General features: G+C 33.9%; 1 protein-coding gene across 1 annotated transcript; it reads right to left on the minus strand.

The window, feature by feature from the left end:
• Window positions 1-975: 975 nt before the first annotated feature.
• Window positions 976-23,919, minus strand: LOC132303253 (biotin carboxylase 1, chloroplastic). Its single transcript, XM_059800441.1, has 17 exons — window positions 23,731-23,919; window positions 23,549-23,617; window positions 19,137-19,462; window positions 17,289-17,430; window positions 16,254-16,352; window positions 16,087-16,143; window positions 14,921-14,992; window positions 10,284-10,373; window positions 9,789-9,848; window positions 7,247-7,432; window positions 7,043-7,135; window positions 6,848-6,929; window positions 6,338-6,444; window positions 3,094-3,169; window positions 2,177-2,223; window positions 2,005-2,067; window positions 976-1,277 (listed from the first exon to the last, which is right to left on the minus strand). The coding sequence occupies exons 2-17, from the start codon at window positions 23,600-23,602 to the stop codon at window positions 1,221-1,223; spliced, it is 1,611 nt and encodes a 536-aa protein (XP_059656424.1). The 5' UTR covers window positions 23,603-23,617; window positions 23,731-23,919; the 3' UTR covers window positions 976-1,220.
• Window positions 23,920-24,580: the final 661 nt, after the last annotated feature.

Here is a 24,580-nt window from a genome sequence, read left to right on the forward strand (position 1 = left end):
AAAAGCGTGTTCTTGTGCAGTTACATGATCTATTAAATTATGCTCTCTCTAATTATTTGATACATATTGTTGCCTCTAAATATAATTATTAATTTAAAAATCAATTATTAGTTTTTATTCACCAATCTAACTCAAGATATGCTCTACTGATCATAGCCTGGGTAATATTCCTCCAATTTTTATGAATGAACTTATGAATTATAAAAGTAACACAGTAAATAATATGATTTAGAACTTTTAAATCTCATTGCTTTTATTGATGAACCTATATGTTCTAACTTCTAACCTAACACTAGAATTATTATTTTTTTTTTTTTGTTATTCAAAAGGAAAATTCAACTTCCACAAGGATAGAATGAAAATTTTTTATTTTTTATTTTTTATTTTTTTTTTTTTAAATTAGTAGAGAAAAAGATGGATGAACTAGAAGTAGAAGTTAAAATACTCGGAAGCATACGGCATGATTGCTCCAATGTGGTGTCTTTTTAAGTTATAAACTGGAAAAACTTTAAAGGTATTGAATTCAAATGAAATAGCTAACTCAATGAATTGAAAATTGAAAATTGAAAAAGAAACTCTTAAAAGTGTAGTTTTTGGAAACCAAACTCGATCAAGTCGTTCTTCTTCTTCTTTTTTATTTTTTTTAATTTTTTTTCGGGTTGAAAAAGTTCTTGTAAATTTAGAAAAATCAAAGGACGCTATCCAAAACTTCACTGGTAGAGTGTAAAAATTAGACAAATACTTAGGGATGAATAAACATGCAATTAGATATCACCGAGGGCTATACCTAGTGATACCTCTTCACCTTTCAAGGTAAAAAGCGAGAGGGTTCAACTAAAAAACTAGTAATATTGCATGAATCATTTATTTTATTTTTTATATTTAACCGATTATATTATTGCATTTAAATTTAATTATTAGAATTTAAAAGTCAATTTTCTCGTAAATTCATTCACCAATCTAACACTCCTAGAATTTTTATCAACTATTAATTGCTATATCATTAAAACAAAAAAGAAACGAAAAAAAATACATTCATCAACAGAGATTGAAACTCGTACTGCAGCCATTAGAAAGAAGGATTTTAATTGTTCCTTGTAATTCAAAAACATGGAAGAACAAAATATGCAGAGACCAAGCTAACATATTCATTAGTGAAAAATTGTATCTGCCGACAGAGCCGAGAGCAGCTGCCCAATCAAAAACCAGTTCAAATCCCTCTAAGCAGCAGCGTTGGTCAGCTCTTTAGCAGGAGTTGCTACTACCATCTTTTGGGGCTGCAGGAAGAAATACAAATGAGTCATCTTCAAAACACATTCCAGTTTATGCATTTCAAGTTGGAGGATAAACAACCAGCAGATTTCTTATAGCTAATCTAGGGTTTTGATCACCAATGTGGCATGATTTAGAAGGCTGCCACAAGAGATGCTAATTTTCATGGGACATCCTAATGCAGGACACAACCCATAAGAATCTAAAACATGAAAACCTTAAGGGTTTGGGGACTTTTAAATGGATTCGAGTAATAAAGAACCAGAAAACAGTGCCCCTACTCTAACATTTAAATGGAGGACCAAACATGTAAACCAAGTTGAATTGCATCTAACCTAATTTCATGATATCCAAACACTGAAATGGTAACAATTTTTTTAAAGAAAAAAAGAAGAGGAGGCTCAACTAGAATATTAACATGTAGGCTCCGTTTGTTTCGACATAAAATACTCTTCGAAAAATATTTTCCTCTTTTAGGTAAAATATTTTTTAAAATTTTTATATTTCGGTGTTTGGTAAAAGTCTAGGTCGAGGTTGAGATCGAGTCCATCGGGCGGGGTGCGTAAAATAACTTGCCAAAAATTGTTGGGTAAGTTATTTTTGCTAAGTTTTAATATATTTTTTCTCTGTAAATATTTTACGACAACCAAACACCAGAAAATAAAAAAATATTTTTTAAAAAATATTTTACATCGAAACTAACGGAGCCGTAGTGTAAATTCATTTCCTTACCGCAGCTAACTCTTGTTCATGCTTTGGAATGAAAGCAGTATCAACTTTTCCATTTTTGAAGTCCTGTGACGTAGAGAAAATGTGAACAAGTTTAGATAAATCAGCATCTTCTGTCTCAAATATAATTTTCCACATAAGAATATATGTTAACAATGTTAGGAAATTTTCCTACCTCAACTTCGAGGATAAGTTTATGGTATTCGATTGTTGTTGGAACCCCTGCCATAAAAATTATAATTTATTTCAGACTGATAAATAATTCAACTCAATAAAGCCTTTTCCAATTATTTAAGACGGGTTTTCTGTTATAGGGCTCAACTAATAAAACAACTAGAAACCCAAAAAAACAAAAAAATAGAGATAGAGAGGACTTGCATGGAATCACTCGAGATCATGACATAAAGTTGAATTTCAAACTACTAAAGATTGAACAAAAATGTGCGGATATGCACAAACACTAGTTTAATATAAAGAAAATGATCGGCAGGATGAAGGTGGTAGGGAACGTTCAAGGCTGTTGAGAAAAAAGTTTGTACAATCAAGAAGATAACATTGATACAGGCAACAACAAAATAAAAATGGGATGAGAAAGGAAGCATTGATGAGAACCTAAAGGTGGATGCCACCAATTGAGTGTGAATGAAAACCATTAGAAGCATCAATGAGGTACTTTTTGGTTCAAGGTGCTACTAGGAGGTGTAGACAAAAAGAACGTTAGTCATACCTCCTGGTACTTGGAACTTAAACATATTGAGTAGAAATAAGATATAACAACCAAATGAAACTTTCAGGATCACAACAAAGATGAGCTAAGCTGTATAGAAGTAACACTTGGTGGATCCACCTATCCAGGCTAATTCTTCAAAATTAAGGTGCATTTTGTAATTGAGGGTTAACGTTTTTGTTTCTTCTTGCACATTGCACAGATGAAAAGAGGAGAACTCAAAACAGAAAGTTCAGTCTTTGGAACCCCCGTCCCTCCAAAGAGGAGGAACACTTGCAACCCTACCCTGAGAGGTCAGAGTTGAACAAAAACGGAAACCAAGCAACAGTTCAGGGCACAATCTTAACTAAAAACTATCACAATACCTGTAATAATAGTGTCGTTGAGAGCCCTTTTCATACGTTCAATTGCCCTCTCCCTTGTTGGTGCCCATACAATAAGCTACATAACATGCCAAAAAAATTAAGAGAATCATTTAAAACTTGGATTTGATTTGGACCCAAAAATAAATAAAAATAAAATGAAAAGAGGGAACTATATCCATGCATAATTTCAACACACAGCCTCAAAAAATCAAATTCTTAAATCATAGGCATCCAATAAATAAATCTAACAAGGACTAGAACTATATTCATGCATACTTCAACACAATAGTCTCAGAAAATTAAGTCCTCATATCAAATGCATTGAATTTGAACACGGCCAATGCCCAACTGACAAGGATTATATTTTTCTATAAATAAATCCACAAAAACTGGTACTATATTCATGCGCATTTTAAAACTTTATAAGGATCAATTTAAAACAAAAAAATAATCATGAGATTGCAATTCAATGTTACATATGTTAAATGTACTCTTCAAAAAATGCACGAAATATCCTTGTTGGACATGTGACACTCAGAAATGGGGATGGGATATTATGTGTCTTCACTCATGGATGGAAATGCACCAAACAACCATATTCAATCATTCAAATTTATTACTACTTACGTCCTATAACAAGTGTCCAACATACCTTTTTTGGGATGTTCGAAAACAAGTGTCTATTTGAATTTTGAAAATCTTTTTGAATCAATAAATTAAATATATAATTTTTTAAGTTTGTAATTCGGACAATGCATAAATACATGTCTACTAAAAGTGCTGGTGTCCTAAACAATGACACTTTCTCTGGGATGGAGGGAGTATATAAATTATGCATAGAACGTTTTTATTATATCCATTTTGCTTCAAAACAAGTGAAAACATTATATTACTCTAAAAAGTAAAAGAAAGTATTAATTAATATGAAGATTTAGCCTTGTCCCAGCATCCTTGGGTTTCGGGATCTGATGATTCAACATAAAGACACACCACACTGACACACATTACCCAAGTCCATGTATCAGGTGTGACTGTGTCGAAAATTACATGGAGTTCGGTTAACGTGTCAACGGATCAGATCATGTTCAATCATGGGTCAAATCATGCTCGACCATATCTGAATCCAGTGAGAAATATCTCGATCAGACCCAATCCAATAATCCAACAAATTATTCATTACCAAATCTATATCTTAATTGTTATGTTCAGATATCCTATCCAATAACCCACTTTGTTAAAGATGTATTTCTTTTTTCAAGAAATTTAAAGCCAAAAGAAATGGGCAAAAAGAAAAAGAAGTTAGGTATTTGACTCTTTGTGAAAGAAAAAACAATAAAGAATGAGAAAAAACAACGACAAGGAAGAAGAGAAAAGAATGAAGAATCTTCTTTGATAATATGAGAATATTATATAATATATCATTAGATAATAATATATGAATAACATGTTATATATTGCACTATGTGAAATCGGATTATTAGATTGGACTGACCCATATCTGATTTGTTGATCCAACATATTGTCAATTCAGATCATAAATGACTTGCCAAATTATATGTTTCAATCCATATATGACTTATTGGATCAAGATCCAATTCATCGATGCCTAGACTTTTGTACATGGACCTAATTGAAATGTGTCCAAAACTTGGATACGGGAAGATGGACATGTTTTGCACATGTAAATACATCATATGCTCTATAATAGCGTAATGTATGATGCGACTATTCTTTAAAATATATCATTACAATTTAAATTAAATTGAATGTGGTGAAAATGAAGGATTCCATTTTTGCTATCAAAATTGAATTTTCTTTCCCTTACTTCATCATATGTAGAGGGTTCAGATGTCCAATTTGGATATGTGTCAAAATACATATGCCATATTCATACCCATGTGTTGGCCGGACAAGAGTACATTGAGAGAAATAGAATAGTCCATTTAACGGAGTTGCCGTCACATCTATATTGATGTAAATTACAATGCTTTCAATTTTAGAATAGACAAATTCACCATGTTAATTTCTATTCTACTGTTTACTATATTTACTCATTGCCCAGTCAAATGCAACTAAATAAAATCTGTTTATTACCAAACAAGTTTACGAACTCTAATGCTTTCCCGAAAAGGGGAAAACAAAAAGTTTACAAACTTTATTCTGTAAACATAGCTTGTTACAGGTGAACCTCCTTCAATCAAGCGCACATGAAGCCCTTAAACACACTATCTAGTAGGCTCCAAACTGAAAATTTGCCTTTAACTTTAACCATTCAAGAAATACCTGTTTTTTTCTCCTATAAACATGATCTATATCATATCAGGGTTGTACTTCTATTTTTTTTTTATTTTTTTTTTATAAATCATATCACGGTTATATTTGATAGATCATATTTATTAATCGTGATATTTGGTATTTAAATACATGCTTACAGTTCATTACTTATGTTAAATGTGTCTAGTATTAGGTTCTTAATATATATAATGATATAATGTGAAATAAAAAATTATATAACTGCAGCGTTTTATTAATGCACACTGGTAATGCCATTAGTTGATGCATATTTTATATTGAAAGATATATACACATCAATATAGCTAACCCTCTTGATTTATATGCCAATAAATAAATTTAAAAGAAAAAAAAATCCTTTTGAACTTTGACTAGTTTTGTGATAATAATTTGAATTGTTTCAATTGTATATTGATTTAACTAAATGCAAATGTGATTTGAAAGCATACGAGTAGACTGATTTAGCTAATATACCAAAAAGTTCCCTCACTTCTATTTTGACTTGTTTGTGTTGCATAGTTTATATGTTTTTCAATAGTAGTTATATTTAATATATATTCCTACCACACCTTGCACTCAAGGTTCAGGAGATTTAGGTGCTTAGGGCACCTTTACTAACTACAGGTGCAACTATACAGATGTTAGGAGTCAGCAAGCAAAGCAATGGCTCCTGTTCTTTCCATTTGTGCATGGGTACAAATATACAGAGTATAGATAGCTAAACAGACTACACATACAGTTCTAAATGCATTCATTTTGCATACATAATGGCATGACATAAAGGCCACACAAACAAACACAAAGCTTGCAAGCACCTTTTTCGATAATTAACTAAACCAAATCTATGCATTCCATGTATGCATCATACATCACAAATGCATAAGCATTAAAGAAAAAAGACAAAAATATCACATATTGCATGTGAACAAAACACAAACAAAATTTGACAAACCTTTCCAAGTAGGGAGTCATAGCTTGGTGGGACAACGTAATCAGGATAAACATGGCTATCCATTCTCACAAATGGACCTCCAGATGGTAGATACGCTGTTATTCTTCCTAATATTCCAAATGAACATGAATATTAGTTTCCAGAAAAGCTTGGAGACCATTATTCTTACTATTACCAGATAATACAGCAAAGAAGATAAAAGAGACTACGCACGTTCAACAGACACAAGGAGTACCGCAATAAATTTAAAAATGATATTGGAATAAGCATACAAACAGAAGGGGCAAAACTAGCACATGCAACAAGACCCTAGGGCTCTAACACATCTTTTTGGAATGGGTGACCCAGTCCAGTCAAAAAAGAAATTAAGGTTTTCACATGTCTGTGTTTTCTAATGAAAAAAACAGCTGCGTCTATCCATACCCAAATATGGCACCATGCAAACCGGCCAACAAGATAATACCAGATTGGAGATTAAAGCATCCATTTGTTTGATATGCATAAACATACCTGGCCCGGGTCTGAAATTTTTAAAAGCATCTTCAGCATTAATACGGCATTCAATTGAATGTCCTCTAAGCACAATATCCTCCTGTAGATATGAGGTAGCAAATTATTAGAACAGATTGAAATTTTTATGTTTTTTTGGGTAAGTAACAGATTGAATTTTATCCCTAAAGTATCATAAGAATCCCATTTTAGAACCTGTTTGTAGCGGAGTTTCTCTCCCATAGCTACACTGATCTGTTCTTCAATCAGGTCAACGGAGGAAATCATTTCTGTCACAGGATGCTCAACCTAAATTTTTGCCAAAACAAAAAAACAGCAAGCACATAACTTACCATTAAACTCCAAATCAAATATTTCTAGAAACCTAATAATATTACAACTCCAGCATTTTCTTTTCACCTGGATCCGGGTGTTCATCTCCATGAAGTAAAAGGAACCTCTTTCATCCAAAAGGAACTCAACAGTACCCACACCAATGTAACCTATAGATGCTGCTGCTGCAACTGCGGCATCACCCATCGCTTTCCGCAACTCGGGGGTTAAAGCAGGGGAGGGAGCTTCTTCCAGCAGCTTCTGATTCCTTCTCTGAACAGCCAAGTCATTTTTGATAAGACTCTTTTTTCTTTTCTTTTTTTCATGTTCAATAATCCTGTTGCTGCTATAAACTAGCTTTTTAAAAAGTGCACTGATCATGAACCTTTTTTTCTTTCTTTTTATGATTAGCACAGCATAAATTAGACTGAAAAATGAGCAAAGCTATCCATGAATAGTTTGCGGCTCTGCTCATTTGGAGCTTGTTCGTGTTTATTTTAGTGTATGAGTTGAGTTCAAGCTCCACTTCTGAATTCCGTTAGTTATTGAAACAAGGCTGAGCTCTGCTCAATTAACCAGATATAGGGGTTTCCTTATCTTTTTTCCTAGTTGGGAAACTCACACACACTGCCTCCACTGAAGTTCGAACTCCTGACCTCCCTTTAGGAAGTAGGAGCCTGATACCGCTAAGCCACAGGCCTGTTGGTTAGGGGTTTCCTTTTCTTTTTCTTTTTAGTATATTTTATCATTTCCGGGGTCGGGATATATAATTGTCTAATCATTCTCTCTCTAACTTTAGTTGATGTAATATAATAATATGCAATAGTTTTTGGTCTAGTTAGGGTTATAATTGATCCCTTCGGCAGTGCTTCAACTTCTAGTATCTTCTTTTCTTTGGTGCTTTTTCCCTTTCTAGTTCATCATTGACCCTTTCTGATGTGCAGAATGTTCCTAAAGATAGTTAATCCTGTGCAAATATTTTCTATAGTATTAGTAGAGCCTTCTATTTCCTCTTGTCGTTTGAGGACATGTCTATGGTAATCAGGTTTCTTCTGCAATCTTACACAAATATGACATATGTGAGTATATATGTTGATATATATTTCTACGCTGCAGAGTTGCTTGATCTCGACTTGGCATTTTGTTCTTCTCAATCTTCTGGAATTTTATATATGCATATATATATATATATATATATATATATATATATATATATATATATATTGGAAGTTTTTAATCTCTACTAGGCATGTTATTTAACTCATCTTCCAGGATTTAGATATGAAAACAAACTTGAGCCAAGCCAAGATGGGCTGAATCACAGCCACCAGAGTTTCAGAAAGATTACCAAGCTCGTCCTGAATCCAAAACTAGATAACTTAGACTAAACAGAGCCTAGCCAGCAGTAGAGAAAGCTTGCTCAAATCCATTTGGAAAAAAGCAATAGAGAAAGCTTGCTCAAACCAATTTGGAAAAATGCCTGACACATACACTGCTAGACACCACCTAATGATTGGTTTCTGAAAGCAGGATCATTCGATGGATTTGAGAGTATTACAAATGAGAATGAAATTGTCCCATCCTATATTTTCATAGTGATCGGTACAGGCCAATTAGGTCATCTTGTATTTTCTTTTTTCCTCCCATGGGTGGATGGGGATTAATAACTCAATTAGGTTATCCCCGAGATATGAACTATTTTATGTTAACTGATGTTAACTACATGTTTTTATTTAAGTGAAGAGTGAAGACCAAATATCCATCACAGCAGATTTGAAAAATGACTACTTAGATCAATGACTGAAAGTTGCATCCATGCCCCTATTTTATCCTATTGGCACAAACCTCCATCCCACCAAGGAAACACAAAGAATATCTGTCCAGCATGCGCACACAGACACAGCCCAAAGATTCTTGGCGAGGCACTAAAGGGACAAGGAAGATCTGTGCTGGCTTCTTTTCATGGCTTCTGAAAGAGGAGGCATGAATTAGTTTTCATGGAAAATTGCCCAGCCTTGAGCTTTGGCCAAAGATTTGGGTCTAATGGACATTAACAATGATCTGCATTTAGGATTCTTTAAGGAGGAAATAATATCATCTAACTTTGATTTCTAGCTTAAGTTCCCACAAAACACAGATATCGATGTATTTGCTAAAAAAGTTGACACATCAAATCACTGTTAAAGAGTGACTTTGGAGCAGTTGTCATCTCTAATGTTGCATGAGGACATTCTCATCCAAAATTTTCGAATAAAAGATTTTGAGAGCGTTATCATTTCATCAAAACTTCCTAAAATGTTTGGAACCTTAAGCTTCATGAGGAGCATTAGAAATGATGCTGAAGTGATTCTATGTGGCACACTCGGTTTAAAGCCTGAACTTCCTAATTACATCAATGAATTACATGTCTTTAACCAAGTTCCAAAATGTGGATTGAGCTAGAATACAAATCTTCCGGTTCCTAGCTTTAAGACTCAAAACCAATGATAACTCACTGCCTTCAAACCTTCCTCTTTTTCAAGTAGAAAAATAAAAATAAAATAAAGCAAAAGATTTTGGAGTCTTGAATATTAAGCAAGCTATATTCTTATGTAAAACGAAAAGGTAAAAAGTCAGTGGTTATGCATACCTGAATACTGCAATCACGCTCTCCAAAGTGAACAACATTACCAAACTTGTCAGCAAGAACCTGTAAAGCCATTGGTATACTAAAGGTGAAACAGGAGATTGGAAAATGGGTCAAGTGGTAGAGAATTTAAAAAAACTGATTTATTACATTACTAAAGTTTTTGGCATGTAATACTATGTTAATACAACTAAACAAGTAACAACATAAATCCGTTCATGAGTTAAATCTAACCAAATGTATTTAGACCCAAACCATTCATTGAAATGGAAAATTGACAGGATTGAACCATAGCATCAATTTTGCAAATCAAAATAATAACTTATAATATATGAAAACATGCGACGAAACCAAAAAAGAAAGATTAAATTCCTAGCATATCTTAATGCAATCTTTAAGAGACCCACGGTAACATCTAAAAACATAGTTTAACAATGCGCTAAGCAAAGAGAAAGAGATGAAAGTCGAATGTGCAAAACTCTATATAGAGACAATTACCTGGAACTCAATGTGCCTCGGATTCTGTATGTACTTCTCCAAATAGACACCATCATTTCCAAATGCAGCTGCAGCCTCACTCTTAGCTTGCTGTCAAAGCAAACAATTGTACCAAACTTAGTGAAGAAAAAAAATCTTAAATAGTTTATACAAACTCTTCATAGTATATACTTCTGTAATTGTTTGGAAGAAATTATTATAATATGATCAGCTAAAAGAGATGAAAAAGGTATTATAGTGGATTTTTCCTGCCCTACAAACTATGCATGAATTCCATCATCAAAAGTATCTACTGAACGTCACAAGCAGATATAAACATATATATATATATATAAGCATCAAATAAAACCCTAATCAAACTCTACTACCAAAAATAAAACCCTAAAGAAATAAGAAATACACAAAAAAAAAAAAAAAAAAAAAAAAAAAATCATCCTCTGCCTATGCGTATAATAAGTACGTAGACCACACGGCTCAGTAGGATCTCCATCACTATGACTAGAACTAGAAGGAAGCTTAGTATAGTATGTATACAAGAAAATGAGTGAATAAGAGGAAAAGCTAGAGAAATCGAAAACAGGGGATATAAACTTCATTATACTGAAACAGACAAAAAATCGAGTAGAGATAATTATTTATAAGAATTTAAAATATGCTGTAACTAGTATTAGATAAAAGGACAGGATAATAAGAGTAAAACCTATATTAGGAGGCTATAAAATTAATAGAGTTAATGCTACTATACCCAAAGCAGGACTAGACGAACACATTAAGGCATAATTTACGAAACATAAGGATTAATCAGTTCAGGGATACATGAAAGAGAGAAATTACCTATTTTAGAGAAAGAGATGAACATTTGATTAACTTCAAAAGTGGGTCAAACATGAGTCAAATTGACTTTTTCTAACTAGAAAGGTAAATCAATCACATGTTAGGTTATGTTAGAAGAAAGTTTAACATCACAATATAAGCTAGCAATTTAAAAGTACATATATAACATAGGGTAAAATGCAAAAAAATAAAACCTGAACTATGGGGGTTTTGCAACTAACCTCCCAGAACTACAAGAAACCCCCCTTGAATTTGTTGCAATTTGCCCACTCAGGCCACCGGAAAAGAAAAAAGACAAAGCTGCCCTTCCAATAAAATGACGCAGTTTGGCAAACAATATCAAACCAACTGCAGACCCTCTTCCTATTTGCAGACCCAAAAACACTCTCTCTCTACTCATCTATGCCCAGCCGTGTTACCACCCAAATTCATCACCTCACCAACAGCAACCTTCGTCATTAAATCAAACCTTGAACCCCCTCCACGTCATCTCTCTTTTCCCTCTCTTTCCCCAAATTACAGACACTGATGGTGAGCTTGGTTTAGGAGTCGATGAATTCGGCCATGGACTCAACCAAGCGAGAGAAGCCTCCAGCGTCCATCTGAAGCAAATCATCCTTGAGGTTGCAGGAGCGGTTGGAAGAGGTGATGAAGCGGTTGAGGAGTTGGACGTTGAGATAGATGATCCCGGATTCGGATCGGGATTGGAGGTTGAGGAGGTTGGCGACTCTGTCCGAGTCCGACTCGGAAGTGACGGTGTTGAAGAGAGAGATGAGAGTTATGAGGAGGAAGATGAGATGGGTGAAAGACAATTGCAGATATGTGACAGTGCAGAGACAGAAAGTCGGTCACTGTCGCCCCAGCCGGATCCGGCCACTCAAGAACCCAGCACTGGTCCGGCTCCGTTCCTCTCCTCTTCGTAACGGCAGCTTCCCCCAACAGAAGCTGAATCACTCATCTTCTTCGCCTCCAGCGAATTAGACCAACCCATATGCAGTGTTTTTCTTCTTCTTCATTTCGACAATAATTCCTATCTGCTCTCAAAATCTTCTTCTTGTTTTTCTTTTATCTTTGCTTTGACAATTTTGATACAGGGACATTTCAAAAAGATATCAAACTTGGGTTTGAAGATATGAGTGGCACACATTGTCTCTTGTTTTCAAGAATGATATGATTGTAGTGATCCTCAGCCAATTAATTCTTTTTCTTTTTTCTTGTTCTCAGTTTCTCGTCTCCAAAACATATTAACCCTGGCTTCATTGAGCTCTTGATGTCAGTACACAAACAAGCATGAAAAGTGTAGCAAATTCTCCATACAGCTTCTGAATCTGAACGCAACAATTAATTAGTTCTTGGCAATTAAATCAACTGTGTATTCAACTTTTATTAAGAAATTAAATCAAGGATTTGAGTTTTAGATGTACGTATAGAATCACAAGCAATGAGTGATGGGTTATTTTTCAACTCCCAAAGCAAGATGTTCATTCACCAAGATTAACAGTCGATTGAGCACCAAGAACACCAACAGAAAACACTGCCAGTTGCAGAGTTTGTGATTTGGGGAAATTTGGTTAAAGCCATGTTTGGCTTTGTTGCAGGACTGGGATATTGGGGTCTAACAGTTGGAAATTAAGGGCACTCTTGTCCTTTCATGCTTCTAAGGGTAGTTTGGTCTTTTAAAATAATTTAACAAATTTTAACGGCTAAATCTCACTGGACCTTGGCCGGATGGGGTGATTTGCAACTTTTTTGCATAGTTCAGGGGGTTTCTTGCATTTTTGGTAGTTCAGGGGGTTAGTTGAAGGTTTCCCCATAGTTCAGGGGTTTTTTTTGCATTTTACCCTATAATATATATATAAATCATAAAGGAGAAAGGAGAAAGGAGAAAGGAGAGTATTTACCTAGGATCAGGTTAGTGGAATTTAGAGGGAAGAAAGTAGAATTATTTAACAATAGAAAGCTAAAAGAAGCCACATGCAATAATGATGAAATTAATTTTTTGTGGAATAAGATTATTGCACGCACTAAAAAAAATTCAAAGATGTCCTTGGAGAATCAAAAAAGTTTATCATCTAAGAAAACTTAGTGGTGGAATGAACAAATTCAAATCATCATAAGAACAAAAAGGGAATATTATAAGCTTTGGCAAAAAAAACTAGAAGAGAAACTTTTGAAAGATATAAATACAACAAAAAGGAGCTTAAAAAAGTAGTGAGAGAAGTTAAACATAAGACATACAACAATTTCCATTCTAAATTAGGTGTCAAAGAAGAGAAGAAAAATAGATATAAACTTCCTAAACTAACGGAGAGAAAAAAATAGAAATTTTAATCATATTAAATGCATCAATATTGAAGATTTCAAGGGTTTCGGCAAAAAATGTTGAAATAAAACAAAAACACAGAAAATTTACTTTGAGAAATTGTTAAATGAGAATCATCTAGAAAGTTTAGGCTCAAGAGAATATGGTAACTTTAGGTAGGACAGGAAATAATTTTTTTTTTTTTTGGCAGGATTTGGGAGTGCAAGATAAAAAATAATGCATAAATAAAGATGAAATAAAGAAGCCTTTAAGACTAAATAGCATTTCTATTGAGGTTGGAAGTGTTTACGAGATGGTGGCTTGTCTTGTCTAACAAAATTGTTTAATAAGATAAATAATAATTAAGGTAATGTCTGGTAAGTGGCGCAAGAGTAATTAGTACATATATATTAAAACAGTGAAAATATACAAAATTGTACCAAATACTGTGATATTAAATTAATGAGTCATGCTACGAAACTTTAGAGCGATTGAACAAAAAGGAACGGGAAACTTAAGTGTCACAATATAAATTTGGATTTATGCTGGGGAGGTCAAACATGGAGGCTATTTACATGTCTGATAGAATAATAGAAAGAATAGAGAGAAGAAGAAAGACCTTCATATGATTTTTGGAGACTTAGATTATATGGTACCTAGAGTCAGATAAATATATATATATATATATATATATATATATATATATATATATGAGAAAGTTTTAGAAAAGGAAGGAGACACAAAAAATATATATTAACATGAGAAAGGACATGAATGATGGAACCTTTGGTTAGAACACCTGTAGGAGAAACAACTGAATCTCCAATTATCATAGTCTTATATCATGGGCCAGCATAAAGCTCATATCTTTTTGCCATGGTTATGGACTAACTAATGAGAACAAACTGACGAGACACATACAAGATAAGTTTCCATGGTGTATGTTATTTCATGATGATATTATTTCAGTTGATGATACTAGAAAATGGGTAAATGATAAATTGGAATTTTGACAATAAGCTCTAAACTAAAGAATTTAAGATATGTAAGAACAAAACTGATTATGTAGAGTAGCTTTAGGAAATCTAGAAATACAAATAGGTGTGCGGAAAAGATTGAAGGCCAAAAGTTACAATAAAGCAAACATTTCTGCTACTTAGGCTCAAGTATTCACAAAGAGAAGAAAAAGAGTACGTCCAAAATATTGTGTCATCGGCGTATCCAATGTAGTTTTAATGACCCTTCTTTCCCTTAATCTAAAAATTTGGTCTGCAATCAAGAAAGAGATATTTGAATATATATATAATAATTCTTCAATTTCATATTTCAAGAAACCCAGAAATTTCAGAACTCCTCGGAATTCAAGTACTGGGAAAAAAAAAAAAACTATATATCAATAGGTGAACAATATGAATAATGATGCAAGGTAACTATTAAGGACCAACAGGAGGAGCAATTAGAGAAATTGTGCAAAAAGTATAACTTCCAGAAAGAGAAATACCTGTAACAACTTCACAAATTCGTCAGGTTCTTTAGCAAGACGCATTCCACGGCCTCCACCACCTGCTGTTGCCTGCAAAGAATAAAATTTTCTTAAGTTCAATTATCCCTTATCCAGTTATAGATATAATTTTCTTTTATGATCATTTTGATAGCCTAATAAAAAGAGAGGTGAAAATGTAAGCTTTCAACAGCAAGTCCACCTCCAAGTGTTTTAAGATTGCAAGATATCGTTTACTTTCCAATCAATTCCCTATAGCTTAAAGTAAATATTGTGTAAAAAGCAATCAAAAGGGGAATGCGTCCCTCAAAAGCTACACAAGTCAAATGGATAAGTCAATTCAGTATGGTCAAATTGACAACTATGAAATAACATTCAACTGCATTGCATTGAAAGCTCAATTTAACATCAGATTTTTTTTTTAATTATTATCCTACTGTATGTTGACAGATTGAACATTGAATCCTTCAAAGATTTCCCCAACACCACCTAAATAATTAAGAGAAGGAACAAACTATTTAGTAATTTAATCTGTGTAGTTTCCTCATATATCTCTAGAATCCAATCCATGGGATTAAGAGACCAAGTGATGTTTAACAAGCATAGAAAGGTGCTCAAATGCATTAGCAATATATGCCAAGATTTACTTTACCTAAAATATGTATCTATATGCCAAGATTTCTGGTCTAATAACTTGAACTTTCCTATACAAGTTTAGCTTCCCATGGTCGTTTTCCACAAGTAGGTGACTATAATTGAAAGGAGTATTAAAAGCATAAAGTTCTTACATGTGGTGAAATTTGACAACAGAAATTCCATTGCAATTTCAAGCTTACTAATAAGAATGTGCTGGAAGGATGCTATTGCTGCCATACTTTTATTGTGATTTATTATAGTGAAGCTCACTATTTCCTAAAGGCAGCACCAGACAGTAAAGTAACATGGCTGCCACAAAATAAATAATGGCAGGTTAAATAAATTTTCTATAGTGCCATATTGCATCAATCTTTGAAGTTAGAAGTAGGTGCAAGGATTTGCTGAATCTTTTTACCTGATTGCATATAGCTAGTTTGACTAAGAAAATAGAAATGCATATCTGGGTCTGTATTGCAATAACGTATAGTTTTGGAATGAAAGGTTTGAATTATAAATAAGAGACTATTTACCTTGATCATCACAGGAAAACCGATCTCACCAGCAAGCCTAACTCCTTCTTCAGTGCTCTACAATGACATCAGTAGTTATCAAAAGGAAAATTGAAGTGAGAAATTTTGATCCTTGGTCATAATGATGCTTGGCTCATGTTGCCTAAAATATTGATTCAGCCTAATACCTGCAGCAATCCATCACTTCCTGGTACAGTTGGAACACCAGCTTTCTTCATCGTATCTCTTGCAGTTGCTTTGTCACCCATTACACGAATACTGTCAGGCTGCAAAATCATAAAATCAGATATCCAAATATGCCGCCAGGTATATGGATTCTTTAAGATAAAATAACTGGGCACTTCCAAAATTTCTGTCAACTAAAATGTACCAGAAATTTGATGATTAACGTATTCATCACTTATTAGCTAAAATATAAAAGAATTTCGATAATTAAAGGATTCATCGCTTATCATGTTCAAACAGCGGAAAGCATAGCATTTTGACAGCAAATTATGGTCACATCAAACTCAATCTTTTCCATTGAGCATAAAATTGAAGATAACATTAAACATCCAGGCTAATTTCTTCTGTTGGTCTTTTTCTTTCGCTCTTCTTTTCCACCTTCTCTTTCTCCCTTTCAACCATCCAAAAAGAATCTCCCATCATGGTATCAAATATTGTCAAGATCAACTTAGAGGAGATGCTGACACAGGCACTAGAAACAGTTTGATATCCTACCAAAAGCACCTACCTAGTGGAGAACTTTGTGTGACAAAATCACATTCTATAAATAATCACCTCTTATTAAGCAGTTTAAGATATAGGAGATGCTTAAGAAACCTCGCTGAGATCAATGGACATAATCTAAAAATCTCTTAAAATGCTTTGGTGTACTAATTATAATAATTTGGATTGGAACTGAATTCTATCAAGTTTTACAATAGTTTGAGCAGGATATTGGACTGTATAGGCAAATATACTCGAGTATACCTACTAAAAGAACTTCTCCTATAGTTTGATCAAAAGGTCAGATAAATATGAAAACCACCTAGTTGCATTTTGTTGGATGGTTCTCCCCCCCCCCCCCCCCCCCCCCCTAAAACAAATGTGTACAGAATGACTAATTATGTGGCCATATCACTAAGACACTCACTTTGCAATTCAGATTACCCGAGTATCAGATACACAATAATTTCATATATAAAGAATTAAGTACTTACATTCGGTCCAATAAAGTTGATTCCATGTTCTCTGCACATTTCAACAAAAACTGCATTCTCGGCAAGGAAACCATAACCAGGATGCAGCATTGTACATTTACGGCTAATAGCAGCAGACAGGACATTTGGGATCAGTAAATACCTGCAAGAAGACAACAAAAAGTAGGCTTACATCATTATTAATCATTCTAGCAACTGAGAGTAATCAAGTCAATTCTATTATTATATTAAATATAGATTACAGGAGAATTTCTACAAAAGGGTTAATTCACTAATTCTATTTGAACAAATCACATCATGATTGTTAACCACCATCTACTCCAAAAGCTTAAGTTGTTAAAGAGGGTGTAACTTAAATATTTAAATCCTTCAACATGCCCCCTCATGTGTGGCTTTCTTTTTGGTCCAACACGTGTTTCAATTTTAATTATCAGGACTGCTCTGAAACCATGTTAACCACCATCTACTCCAAAAGCTTAAATTATTAGAGAGGGTGTAACTTAAATATTTAAATCCTTCAACAATGATATAATATATTGTCGAAACGTCTAGTTGTTTAAGATGATGGTTGAAGAAAGAGTAGAAGTTCAACGCCACCTACATTACCACAACATCTAGATTCTAGAACAATGGATGAGTGCTCAAAAAGAATTATGAGCAACAGAATGGAAAGTATACCTACCGAGCCAAGGAGCATGTGACAAGACTGCTACTGAACATATGGCTATCACATTTGAGGACAAAAAATATATCAGGAAGAGACACAAATACCTTCTTCTGACTTCTTGGTAAGAGGAATCAGACATGTTAAGAAGTAAATGTAAACTCCTAAGGAAGTCCTTAACCCAGAAGCCAAATAAGCTACATAAAAAGACATCAACTTCAGCACCACACCTTTCAATTAAAGTAATCTTGGAAGCCTCTCCTTCAAATTATACCAAAAGATAAAGTTCTTGAAGTTGGAACTATATCCACAGTTTGCATGGTAAAAATTCTTACAAGTGAGAAGCACTCAATCATTCTCAACAAGCATTGGAAGCAACAACAAAATCCCCAGTCGGGCAAAGCAAACAACCATAAATTGAATATGGATACTTCAAGGTCAAAAAATGGAGATGATATCTTTCATAACAAAAATAAATAAATAAATGCAAAGATGATATTTGCTTTTCTGAACCTGAGCGAGATAGGGATGGAGTATGAAACAACCACCTACAGAGGTTCACACCAATTGAATGGAAAGGTGAGGAGGATGTTTAGTTTGATGTGTTCTGGAGAAGAAATTGCCATGTAGCCTAGTGAAAAAAGTGGTTGCTCATCTACTGTGAGAGGCCAATCTGGTATAGATAATGTAGAATGAAAACAGATCTTTATTTTCTAAAATCTCTACTGTGCTTGAAGAACCGTCCAGAAAATTGACAGCAAAATACTTTGCAGCAAAACTACTTGTTCTTGAGATTTGGCAACCTCACATGAGGTTTACCAGAGAAGAATTCAACAAAAGACCTACTTGGATCAGATTGCCTAAAATGTTTCTTGAGTCTAGTAATTAAATAAGCGTGACATAACATCGAATCATGAAATCCTTAGATAGAGCTCAGTGGTGAAACAAGATCTATGTAGCGGCCCCAAAGAGCCAGGAGTTAAGGCTTTGTTATTGTTGATGATACTGAAGAGGATAATGTGGAAGGAATTCTCTTCCACTTGTACTTTTCATCACCTTTCCATAATTGTCATTTTAACCAAATAATAATAATAATAACAATAATAACAAAAACAAAAAATTACAATGATAGCAATAATTCATGAATTATAACAAGTAATTACACAAGAATTTTGTCAACTTACGACTGACTACTCGGTGCTTCACCGATGCAAACTGCCTCGTCAGCCAGTTTGACATGAAGTGCATCCTTATCTATGGTTGAGTAAACTGCAACACAAGGTATTCCCATCTCATGAGCAGTTCGAATCACACGAACAGCAATTTCTCCTCTGTTTGCCACCAGAATCTTCTCAGCACGACATGTAACATTGAGGGCTCCCCCACGTTTCCCATATTTGTGACTAACTTGAGAAGCCCAAGCTCTCTGCCGAGGGAAGTTTACCCTACTTCCCAACATAAAACTACAACTGGAGCTCCTAATCCCTCGAACCCTTTCCACAAATAAACCCTTGCATTACAGATATAGTTAACTCATAAGATCTTCAAACCACAAGGCTATTGTGCATCAAATAGGAAGCCAAACATGGAAACTGTATTGCAAATGCATATGACAAGATTGTAAAGAACTAACTGCAAGATCATCTAGTTAAAATGGGATAAAAACGGCCACACATATAATGGAATTCAATGCGTAAAAAGTAATCAGATTTACCTTACTGGCTAGCTACCCTTTTTGGCACCTTTTAACGATACGTTATGTTACATATGTGTGTATATACATATGTGTGTGAGTGTGTGTGTTAAAACTAGGGTGTTTGGGCAAAAAGACCATTTGGATAAACTAAAATATATGAGAACAGAGGCATTTAGTTCAACTTGCATCTGTACCATAATCAATTAGCTTTCTTATCTCAACCATAATGTTGTGGACCCATTGAACAGTAGGCTATGGTGTAAACTTGCTAAAATCCAAGAATATAAATAAGTTATCCCAGATAACTAGTCTCCCTGTGATCTACAACTAAAATCACATCAAAAAAGAGAAGAAACAAATAGAAATCCTCAGGGAACTCTTGACATCATCTTTTCCAAGCTTATAAGTTCTTCTCCAAAGATGTGTTGAATCCTTTTAGAAAATAGCATTATTCACTTTTGTCAATATTACAATACCACTGTAGTTGTTGTCTTCACTGTATCCAGATGTATTGCGACATCATCTTAAGCACAACCAAGGGCCCAACTAGCATGCATTCATGATTGAACCAGACAATTGGCTCAATATTCTTGGAAAACAATATGATTGGGTGTCCGAAGGAGAGAGACGCTATCAAGATTCTTAATTTTTTATTCATCCACTTTATATTCTGCAAATGGGTTGATTGAATTAATGCCTCCTATTATCAGAAATGAATAAAAACACTGAACTATGCCTGTGTGGTGTTTAATTCTTGCTCAGGCGGTTCACCCAGAATAAAGTAGGTTTACATTAGATAGCTACACATAACGTGAACCTTCTTTAAACCCCTTAGGGATATAAATACTGAAAATGTTCGAGTAAATAGAAAGGTGTTCTCGATAAGCTATGAATTCCATTAGCTCCCAGGTTCTTCAATAAATGAGTAAAAAGGGCACCAAATGCGGTGAAAAATGATTAAAGGTTCCTGGTGCTATTTTAGGCAACCATAAGTAAAGAAACTGATCCAAAATGGTAGGCTTAAATTAGTTACCTACAACACACGAACTTAAAAGTAGTTGTAATTGCAGGGTAAGATAATATTAATAGAAGTAGTATTCGGAGGAAATATAGTTTATATTAGGTCTAATGGATGCAAAGGAAGAGAAAAAAATAGAGATTTTAATTACACAGAGTATATAACGACTATTTAAAAGTCTCGGCAAAAGATTGAAATTATAGAACTAAAGTGACTTCAAGAAATTGTACAATATAAATTAATTGCTTGTGGAAAAGTTACTTTGAGAAGTTGAATGAAAATCGGGAAGAAAAAAAGAAGGTTTAAAAGAATAGATTACCTTAAGTACAGAAAAAATAAAATGTTTCATAGGATTAAGGTGTGGAAGATGAAAACCAAAAAGGTCTTAGTACCGAATAGCACTCCTATTGAGACATAGAAGTGTTTAGGATGATAACCTGCCTTGGCTTACAAAATTGTTTCATAAGGTTTTAAAATATATATATATTTGGGTACTTATATATAAGATAAAATCTTGGGCTAACAAGTGCGAAGGCACATGTTCAAATTAAAAGAGCAGCCATTTATTAGAAAGGAAGCCCTTTTTTTTTTTTTTACTTATAAAAAAAAAAAAAAAAAAAAAGGTTTGTACCTAATCTTCACCACCTAGCACCCCACATAAATATGACATAAAGATAAGGGGGATGATCAATTTTGCAATTTATTGAAATATTAAATTAATGTGTCATGCTAACAAAGAAGACAAATTGGTGACTCTAACTTGAAACAACAATGTCTAAATCAATTTGGATTCATAGAGAATGGTCAATAGTGGAAGGCTGGCAGCTAACTACTTGGTGACGAGACCAACAAAAGTGCCTAAAGATATAATATGGTTGGTTGTAAAAAACAAATGGGTATTTAACAGATATATTGATATGATAAAGGAATTGAATGATGAAAGCAAAGCTCTAAAAAAAAAAAAAAAAAGAAACCGCAGGAGAAACAAGTCAATTTTCAATCATGGTAGGATTCAATCAAATATCAGCACTAAGCACCTATCTTTTTGCCTTAGCTACATATGAACTAACCCGACACATCCAGAAAATGATTCCATGGTAACTAGTGACGATAGTTGTGACTGATGAAACTAAACAAACCAAATAGTAAAAAAATCTGAATTAAAAAATTTGGAACAAAGCTCTACAATTAAGAAGAAGGGTTTAAGATAAATAAGACAAACACGTAATTCTAACAAAACTAAAGATACAAATGGGGAAATAGTCAATATCAAGGGTCAACATGTACCAAAATAAAATTTTTGCTACTTGACTACTTGAGCTTGATTAAATAACATGGAGGGAGAAACTGGAGGTGATGTTACTCATAGACTCAAAGCATGATGGCCTTAGTGGATGAGTGCTTCTGGCATATTATGTGATTGACGAATACCAACTAAAGCGAAAGACGTAAATTCTATAAAATATCTATTAGACCAACCATAATTTATGGAACAAAATATTGGGCAGCTGAAAACAACTTATCATAAAATAACCGTGTTCAAAATGTAGATGTTGAAATAAATTTGTTATAAAAAAAGGATGAATAAAATCATAAATGAAACCATCCATTAAACAATGGAAGTAATACCTATTGGAAATAAAATGAGGGAAAACCAACTAAGATAGGATTGGCACAATGAGCAACAATTTCACCAGTGAGGAGAAGTGACATGGTCCGCATTGAGGATAATATTTGAACTTGGTTGAGATAGTATGGAAAGATGTAGTAGCATGTAATTTAACTGAATTTATTGCCTTCGAAGATCAAAATGACTAAATAAGATTCATATCACCGACCTCAAATAGTTGGGATAAAGGAGTAGACTCATTTAACCCACAATTTGAACTTGTAAAACTAATTAAGAGCAAGAATAATTAACGGAAACATAAGTAAAACAACTGAATTTGACCTACTCAAGAGAGAGAGGAACAAGCAGCCAACAAATCATCAAAGAAATGACAAAATCTTCTAAAACTAGGCAATGGCTGTGTCAAAAATAAAAAATAAAAAAGTCTATTATGATAATTGCATCCATATGATTTAGAATCATGTGGTTCCAACTTCCAAAAAAATAAAATCATAATGATGGCCATAAAATTTTAACTTTTCCAGATTTTCAAGTCCAGTTCTGAATATCAATTTTGGTTGAATTAACGAACATCTGATTCACTTTATGATGGCTACACCAATATGCTATAGCCCTCCATTATAATTGAAACTATAGAACAAATAGAACGGTCTTCAAATATTTATTACAGCTAGATTATTTTTCCCTTTTGGTAATTTTTTCCCTATAAGCCCAAAGAAAAGGCTCCGGATCACCCATGCACAAACCAGGACTTGAAACCTGCACCTTCTATCCTAATAGGGAGCTACCATACTTAGCAGGATTAAGTGTTTGTAGCTTACAATTTAACAGAGTTCACATACATATCACTGTTTCACAAGAGTTTTCTAATCTTCCAGGAAAAACAAAACCACCCATGAAAAGAAAATGAAAATCAGGAACTTGTATAAAATTTGGGATAATCCTAAAATAAACCCTCTTTCTGCCAAACCTAGCAACCCTATCCAACCAAAATCGATCAAGAAATCAGTGAAGTAACATAACCCATGTAAACTCAGAAAATCAATTAATAAACATACATGCAAATATGTATAAACACACACACGATCCTATAGAGAAGAAAGAAAGAACTGGGTAAGAACTTGCTTGCTGCTAAAGAACAATCAATTAACGAAGTAAAAGGAACTTTGAATGAAAAAAAAAAAAAAAAAGCAACTAGAAACATAAATAACAATCAGGAGCAGAAATGATTCCAGAAAACGGAGATACTTACGGGAGGTGAAGGTGAGTAAACAGATTTGCTGCAAAAGGTCAATGCGGAGTCCATTTTGGGATCAAATGCCTGAAAAACCAAGTCGAAATTCAGAAGTAAAGTGAGCTTTTACAGAGTAAGTAGAGAGGGTAGTGCCATTAGATCCGATAGAATATACAGAAAATGTAAAGGAAGCATCATACCTTCGAAATGCAGAAGAGAGAGAAAGAAGTGGAACAGAGAGAGGGAGAGTAGGGGGAAATTGGAAAAAGTGGGGATTTGAAGAAGGAAATAAGGGAGGTGTCGATGAAAACGAGGGTGTTGAGAGATTGAAAGCTCCGCCAAAAAGGGTTGTTGGAGGAAGCTAACCTGAGCTGTAAATGCGGGTCGGTGAGCTGCAAATACAACACTAAGTCGGGTCAGGCCAACTATTTAACTACTAGAACAATTACTACTTATTTTGAGTTTTTTTTTTTCTTTGCTTTGCTTTTCTTTTGTTTTCTTTTTCCAATAACGGTGACATCGAACCTTTTAAAATATTAGGAAATTTGCCACGGGTACATGGGGGTCTTTCCGTCTCACAAGTATAAGATAATTTTTTTAAAAACTTCCTATTTCAAGTTGTGATGTGAGTGTCTTGCTAGTCAGAGAATGAATATGAGAAATAAAATTATATTTGATATATTCATTCGTGGTGTTACATTCAATTTATAGATCAAGACTTAACTAAAATGGGTAACTAATTATACAATAATTGGGAAACTAATTAACTCTAAATTAAGGAGTAAATAATTTAATCCTATAACTGTACAATCCGTATAATTCCGGATAAAATCTCAACACTCCCCCTAAGTTGGTGCATAGATGTCACACATGCCCAACTTATCTAAAAATTTTGAAAACACTCGATTTGAAACTGCTTTGGTGAGAATGTCAGTTAGTTGATCCTCAGATCGAATTTTAGGCAACTCCACAATTTTTTCATCCAACTTCTCCTTAATGAAGAATCTGTCTATTTCGACATGCTTCGTACGATCATGTTGAACTGGATTA

This window comes from Cornus florida, unplaced genomic scaffold (genome assembly GCF_030987335.1).
Source record: "Cornus florida cultivar Cherokee Brave unplaced genomic scaffold, ASM3098733v1 CherokeeBrave_3.0.0_Hap2_Chr04, whole genome shotgun sequence".
Taxonomy (NCBI): domain Eukaryota; kingdom Viridiplantae; phylum Streptophyta; class Magnoliopsida; order Cornales; family Cornaceae; genus Cornus; species Cornus florida.

Coding starts and splice junctions, on each gene's coding strand:
- LOC132303253 (XM_059800441.1), bottom strand. CDS start 23,602: ATGGACTCCGCATTGACCTTTTGCAGCAAATCTGTTTACTCACCTTCA. Junction 16,353..17,288: donor TCAACTTTATTGGACCGAAT/GTAAGTACTTAA, acceptor ATGATTTTGCAG/CCTGACAGTATTCGTGTAAT. Junction 14,993..16,086: donor GTTTTCCTGTGATGATCAAG/GTAAATAGTCTC, acceptor TATTCTTTGCAG/GCAACAGCAGGTGGTGGAGG.